The 7336-nt window shown below is 59.4% G+C and overlaps 1 protein-coding gene across 3 annotated transcripts; it reads left to right on the plus strand.

Moving 5' to 3' along the window:
- Positions 1-847: 847 nt before the first annotated feature.
- Positions 848-6743, plus strand: Fgf17 (fibroblast growth factor 17). Of its 3 annotated transcripts, none has more exons than XM_027927040.2 (5): positions 848-933; positions 1144-1180; positions 4271-4448; positions 4661-4767; positions 5909-6743. In XM_027927040.2, exons 1-5 carry the CDS (start codon positions 899-901, stop codon positions 6200-6202), a joined length of 651 nt encoding a protein of 216 aa, XP_027782841.1. In that variant the 5' UTR covers positions 848-898; the 3' UTR covers positions 6203-6743. The 3 variants fall into 3 exon arrangements, with proteins under 3 accessions (XP_027782841.1, XP_027782844.1, XP_027782843.1); XM_027927043.2 differs by having other exon boundaries at positions 4304-4448; XM_027927042.2 differs by lacking the exons at positions 848-933; positions 1144-1180 and having other exon boundaries at positions 2586-4448.
- Positions 6744-7336: the final 593 nt, after the last annotated feature.

The raw sequence follows: 7336 nt of genomic DNA on the forward strand, positions 1-7336 counted from the left end.
TTTTGAAGTCTCCTAAATGCTGCTCTCTCATTTGGTCCCCCAACACCCTGAGGCATTGTTATCCCCATTTCTCAGAGAAGACTGCAGAGTCCCCCTGGAAAAGTGGCTCAGGTCAATGTACCCTGCTCTTCTCCATCTCAGGCCAGCTTTTGTGACTCAATTCCTTGCAAGACCCTCCACCTCCAGCCCAACCCATTGCACCCAGTATTTGCTAGGGTTGGATGGCCTTAACCCCTCCTTCCCAGTGGCTAGGGGTGACGAGAGACAGCGCCAGCGGCTGCTCAAGCCAAGCCCACCCCTGCCCCCTGGAGGGAGGCTCCTCCTTTTAAGGCTGCTTCTGGGAATTCTCACCCTGAGCCAGAACCCGCGACCCCAGTCCCAGCTCAGTACCTGCCCCTCACCCTCGGGGAGATGGGGCACCAAACCTGAGGGCAGGAGCAGCTGACCCTAAGAGGGGAAGGCGCCCTCCCTCCCCTGCCTGCCACACGCCCAGCACCGCACGGAGTAAGGCAGGTCCGAAGGGTCAGGAATAAAGCAGGAGACTGACTGCAGGGGCCAGCCTCCCAATCAAGAAGGCTCCCGCAGCTCCATCCCTGCGCCTGGGTAACCCAGCCCGGGGCTGGCAGCCCAGAGGGCGCGAGCTGGGGAGCCCCCACCAGCGCCGGCTTTGCAGCCTCACTGGCGGGGAAGGTGGACACCTCACACCTCAGTCTCCCAATTACGCCCTCCTCCCCTCCTCCCCCTCCTCTCCCTCCTCCTCCCTTCTCTCTCTTCTTCCCCCTGAAAACCTGTGGCTCCGAGAGACCTTGACTTCTCTGGGACTACCCCTGGGGCCTGGCCACATCTGCTCCTGAGTTTGGGGGCAGGGGGGTGACTGCCCCAAGAAGTCTCTCCAGCGATGGGAGCCGCCCGCCTGCTGCCCAACCTCACTCTGTAAGTGCGCTGCCTGGGACTGGACTCCTATTGCCATTTCCAGCCCCGGGGCAGACCTGTCTCCCCGACTCCTATTTGGGTGGGCTGGGCCAGGTGGAGCAGGGTGGGGGCAGGTGGAGCACGGCAGGGATGGGGGGCTGGGGGGGCCTGGGTGCACCCGTGGGCTTGCCACTGGCACCCACACTTGGGTCTGCCTTGTCCCCTTCACAGGTGCTTGCAGCTATTGATTCTCTGCTGTCAAACGCAGGTAGGCGCCCCCACTCCCCAGCTCCCCCACCGCACCTAAGAGAGGGAGAAGGAGGTCTCTGAGCCTCTGGTACAGGCAGGCTCTGGCCTCTCCAGCATCTAGAAGGTGCTGAGGTTTGGGGGATCAGCTTTTGGGGGATGACTGGAAAGGGGACTAGGAAAGCCTTGGGGATAGAGGGAGGTTTTAATCTGAGGTCTCCCTCTGAGGACCCTCGCTGCTCCCCTTGAGTCTCTGCCTCTCTGTCCATCCCTCTGCACTGGGCTCCCCCAAAGGCTAAGTGCACATGCTCTCAAGACTCCAGGGATGGAGCCCAGGAGCAGTTGAGGGGAGGGGACAGTCATGGCGCAGGTGAGGCTTGAGCCTGCAAGCACCTGAAAGGACAGGTTTTGATGCAAATCCACTTGTATGATCCCCCCATTTCCCCCCTCCCACCTCCACAGATGTCCAGCGGGGTCCCGTGGGCACAGTGGGAATGCCCAGCTGGGGTGGGGCAACTCCCTACCTATAGGGCAACGAGGTCAAGCCCAAAGATTTGTTTGGGATGGAATTCAGGGTTTGCTTCTTCACATTCCCCCCACCCCAAGTCTGCCCTCCACCCCCCCACCACGCACACCTCCCACCCCCAAGCCTCAGCCCCCTGTGCATGGCTCGTCCTTTTTTTGTGATCCTCCATAAAAGTGCAGCTATTAAAATGCACTGGTCCAGAACCGCTCTGGGGAGAGACCGCCTGGCTTTCCCAGGCCAGAGGCCGGCTTCTCTTCCTATCCAGTGGGGACTTTTTTTGAAGGTAAATGCCTTTTCTCTGGGAAGGGACTGGGCTGCCTTTGAAGCAGTGGGGGGGTGGGAGAGAGAGACAACGCCCCCCCTTTTCCTTCCCCCTTTTGCTGTAGCCCCGTTCCAGGCCTTTTGCTTCACACATCCAGGGAGAGCAAGAAGAAAGCCCCCAGCCTGGCCGGGAGGGGGCTGGGGGTGGCCCAACCTGTTCTGGAAGGGGAATTAGCACAATGGTGCGGCTGGCCGGGGCGTTTATGGCCTGGCTGAGGCCCCATTCAGGACGCGGGGAAGGTGGCAAGGCTGTCCTTTCCCCCTTGAAGTGCCCCCTCACCCCCCTGTGAAGGGGGGCGGCAGGCTGAACCACAGCCATGCTTGAGGGGCCGGCTGACAAGCAGCTGTCTGCGGCTGTGGAAGGGGAGGTCCCCCCGCAGCGGGAACATGAAAGGGACAGGCAAGGTCCCGCGGGGAGAGGGACTTGTGGGCTGTGGGCTGTGGGGGGGCGTGGGCTGCTTTTGTGAAAGGCTTGAAGGGGAATGGGGAGAGGAGGGGGCTTTGGGGGGCCCTCTCTGCCCCTGACCTGGAACAGACTGCCAGGAGGAGGCTGCCCGCCAAGAGGGGCGGACAGCCTGAACCTGGGCCAGGAGGCTCAGGCTGGGACAGTCAGGGACCCCACCCCTGGCAGGGAAGCAGGGAGGGGCAGACTGGCAGATTCCCCCACCCCAAATTCTCACCTCAGGTTTTTCCAGGGTGGGATTCAGGGTAGCTCCCCAAACTGGAGAACTCCCTGGAGTCTGCCTAGGGAGTCTGGCGATGACAATGGGCAGTGACGCATCAGAAGGATTAACCCAGGGCAGGTTAGACCTTTGGCCTCAGAGCTGCTCCTTCATCTCTCCCTCCTCAGAGCTGATATTTCCCACCCCTCTCCCTAGGCGACAGTGGCCCCTAACGGATGCCCAGTTGTGTCTAGCTCTGTCCAGATGGTTGGGATCAGGCCTGGTATAAAGATGGAATTAGGGCCAGGCTCAGTGGCACACACCTGTGATACCAGCTACTCAAGGCCCTGAGACAGGAGACAGGAAGATCACAAGTTCAGGGCCAGCCTGGGCAACTTAGCAAGACCCTGCCTCAAAACAAAATTAAGGCACAGCAGGCTGAGGGTCCAGCTCAGAGGTAAACCACTTCTGGGTTCAATTCTCAGTATCAAAAAAAAAAAAAGGAGGAAATTAGGAATTCTGGGCAGGGCAAGGCTGTCCCCCAAATGGCCAATAGTATCCAGATAGAGAAACAAGTGAGGTGCATCTTCATGCTAGAGCTAAGGCGATCTCCAATGGATAGGAACTGTCCTCCTGACGGGCACCTAATAGGATGGCAGGAAGTGATCTGTTTCTCCCCGGCTCAATGTTACAGAGCGGTAAGGGCAGCTCCAGCGTGGAGATGATGGTGGTAGTGTGCTTGGGTGGAAATAGCTCCTCTCCTGGCCCTGGGAAGGAGAGCAGGCTGATGGTGGCAATACCTTCTACCTGCCTGGGGAGCCTCAAGTACACTATGGCACCAGAGGTCACATTGTGGCACCAGCAGGCAGGCAGCCTGTGAAAGCAGCCATTGAATCCCACTGATAGCACTTCCCATGAGGGAGGTATTAGACCCACAGAGCCCACAGTGAAGTGAGCACCGCAGGAAGGGGAACCAACTGCCCAGAGGGCCCCATGTACTTGGGGAAGACACAGGGGGGGCAGGATCTGGAAAGGCAGCTTACAGGGCTGACGGGGCCCTAGATAAAGATAAGGGCATAAGAGATCCCAAAATATTCTCCAGTGACCCTAACTCAAAGCACCTAATAAACCATCTGCTCTGTGCACAGGCACTAGGGCAGGGATCTTTCAAAGTGTGTGGGGAGGATAAAGGAGAAATCAGGTAGCTCTGGCTAATGGATCCAAGACCCCAGAGGTAGGAAAACAGGGTCTGTCTCAGGTGAGCTGTGTGTCTCTGTGCACGTCCTCCACACAACATGGGAAGGGACACCATAGCCTTGAAGGTCCTTTCCAGCTTCCCAAGTTATGCTGTATCACTGTGTCCCCCAAGCCTGGGCAGACACAAGGCTCCTGCCTTAAGGTGGATGCAACCAAGAGGCCATGACTGTCTCACCCAGCAGCCTGGGTAGTCATGGCCCCATGCCAACTTCACCTTGCACCTTCTACTCTGCAGGACACAGGGCCTGCCCCCACTGCACTCACCTAAACACCCCTCTCCCCGATGGACCAGTGGTGGTGTCATCCAAAGCAAATTGACACTATTTTTCCCTTGGTAACCGCAAAGGGGGAGAATCACCCGTCTCCTAATTTTAACCAGTACGTGAGGGACCAGGGTGCCATGACCGACCAGCTGAGCAGGCGGCAGATCCGTGAGTACCAGCTCTACAGCCGGACCAGTGGCAAGCACGTGCAAGTCACCGGACGTCGCATCTCCGCCACCGCTGAGGACGGCAACAAGTTTGGTGAGACCTGGCCCTCGGCTGCAGGCCTGGCCTCCCGGCCCATCCCCAGAGCCTGTGCCAGGGCTAAGGCCACCGCGGGAGGGCCCCAGGGCCTGACAGTTCTCAATCCCTCTCACCTGCCTGAGTTTGGAGGGCAGACTGGTTGGGGATCCTTTCTGCACCCCTGGCTGGCAGCCCTGTGACTGAGGCCTTTCTCTCCTCCCCCATCACAGCCAAGCTCATAGTGGAGACAGACACATTCGGCAGCCGGGTGCGCATCAAGGGGGCGGAGAGTGAGAAGTACATCTGTATGAACAAGAGGGGCAAGCTCATCGGGAAGGTGAGGCCTGCGTGCGCAGGGCCTGCTGGCAGGGCAGGCAGGGCCGACAGCACCCAGCTCCCCCTGCGGAGCCCACCCACAGGAGCAAGACAGGGACCTCAGTGGGACTGTGACTTCTTACTGTCCTCTCAGCACACCTACTGTGCCTCCCTGTTTCTCTTTCAATGGCTCTCTTAGCCTTCTGAGGGGACCCCTGACCCACAAGGACCCCTGGCTCTGTTATAAGGTGCCTTTCCCCAGCAGCGATCAGTAAGAGTGTTAATACCCCCATGTCCCTGTATGAAGGGCTAAGGGCTCATGAGGGTTGAAAGTTGGGGCACATAGAAGACAGAAGCTCCCCCAAGTTCAGTGGGTCCCCCAAGTTCAGTGGGCTCCAGCTAGCAAGATGCACACTAAATACTGGGCAATGAACCCTTCCTTAGTGGGGTCCATCCAGCTTGTCGGTAAAGAGGATTACATTTCCTTTGGAACTGGGCACTCCTGGCTTCCAATTCTAGCTGCTGCTCACCAAATAACCTCAGGCATGTTGTCTGAGAAAGGAGCATAGGGCATGGGGTCCATAGGGTCAAGTGGGGCTGTTGTGTCCGACACTCTTCTTCCCTTCTTTCTTTTCTTAGGGGGCAGGGAGAAGGACCTAGGGATTGAACCTAGAGGTGCTTTGCCTCTGAGCTATATCCCAGCCTTTTATTTTATTTTTTTTTTCCCCTCAGCAATTTAGTGAGACAGAGTCTCACTAAATTGTGATCCTCCTGCCTCAGCCTCCCAAATTGCTGGGATTATACGCATGTACCACTGCATCCTGATCCTTCTTTCTTTTTTGTCAGAGACTCTTGCCTCCCTCTCTCAACTCAGCAGCACCCCTCACCCAGATTGAATGAGCGTTTTTCATGTACCAAGTGCCCCAGGGAACACATTACCTTGATCTTTATGTCACGTCAGGAAACTGAGCCTCAATGCCAAGTAACAAGCCTGTATCTAAATCCAGCTCTGACTCCAAGCTTATTCATTTTGCCTTACTAGCAAAGATGCCCGTGTCACTAGGCAGCTCCCTCCTGGGAATAAGGGACCTACAAAATAGGTCCAAAGGCAGATAAGCCCTCTGGGGCTGGGTGGACAAATTCTCCTTCTCCCTTCTCCACAGCCCAGCGGGAAGAGCAAAGACTGCGTGTTCACTGAGATCGTCCTGGAGAACAACTACACAGCCTTCCAGAATGCCCGGCATGAGGGCTGGTTCATGGCCTTCACCAGGCAGGGCCGGCCCCGCCAGGCCTCCCGCAGCCGCCAGAACCAGCGAGAGGCCCACTTCATCAAGCGCCTCTACCAGGGCCAGCTGCCCTTCCCCAACCATGCTGAGAGGCAGAAGCAGTTCGAGTTTGTGGGCTCAGCCCCCACCCGCAGGACCAAGCGCACTAGGAGGCCCCAGCCCCTCACGTAGGGAGGGAGGCGGGAACAGCTGCCCCTCAGCAGCCTTCCCACCCCCTTCCCTTCCTAATCCAAAGACTGGGCTGGGATGGAGGGAGGGGAACCAGAGCCCCAAGGAGGACCCTGAGGACCCGAAGCATCAGTGCCCCCAGCTGGGAAGGGACAGGACTGTTGCTCCCATGGGCTGGCGCCACACACTGAAATAGGCTCCTTTCTGGGCCAAGGGCAGATCCCAGGAGAGGAACTAGTGTGTCACCCTGATCGCAGAGCCAGCCTCCCAGCAGTGGCCTGAAACAAGCGGACAGGTCAGAAATGTGAGGCCTTGCACAGGCAACCCGGGTGGAGGCGGCTGGCTTCAAATCTTGTTCCCCAAATCCCCCTCAGTCTGTCCCCAGCGCCCAAGATCCTCTTGGCCAGAGAGTAGGAAGGGACTTTTGGTTTTGTTCATTTAAAAAAAAAAAAAAGGAGAAAAAGGGCCGGCCATTCCTCACTCTCCTTGACCCAGGCCTGCACCCCCACCCCGAAACCCCAGAATAAAACCATTTTCCTGCAAACGGGTTATCTGGAGTGGGGTGGACTGGAATCAAGCTGGCTGCTGCACGCGGCACAGAGAAGCGCCTGGCGCTGGCCGAGGGGATGGGCGGCAGGTGCAGGGGCCACTGGCCGCACGTCCGGCAGGGGCGGGGGGCCGTGCGGCAGGAGGCCGGCGGCCCAGGGCGTGCCCAGGCCCCGGGGACCGGGCGGCCACTCCCTCTGCGGGCTCCGGTGTCCTCGGCTCGCACGGTGCGTCCCGTGCTACCTGTTGGGGCGGAAAGAACCCAATCCCTTGGTGGGGCCGGGGCCGAGGGGCCGGGTGTCCAGGGGGCCCAGGCCCGAGGCACCGGCGCGGGGCTGGCGGGGCCGGCAGGAGCGAGGCCGGCGGCCCGCGGACGCCCCAGCCGCGTCGCGGGGAGCGAGATTGCTTTCTTCCGGTGAGGAGGGCCGGGCGGGGTGGAGGGCTGGACGAGCGGAAGGGGGGTGGGGGCGAGAATGTGTCCTCTTGTTCTCCCAGGTCCCCGCTGGGGTGGGGGCGGGGGCCACACCTGAGGGTAAATCTCAATTAGAGGCGGCGGCGGCGGCGGGCTCGGTCCGGATGGCCCCGGGGAGG

This window comes from Marmota flaviventris, chromosome 3 (genome assembly GCF_047511675.1).
Source record: "Marmota flaviventris isolate mMarFla1 chromosome 3, mMarFla1.hap1, whole genome shotgun sequence".
Taxonomy (NCBI): Eukaryota; Metazoa; Chordata; class Mammalia; order Rodentia; family Sciuridae; genus Marmota; species Marmota flaviventris.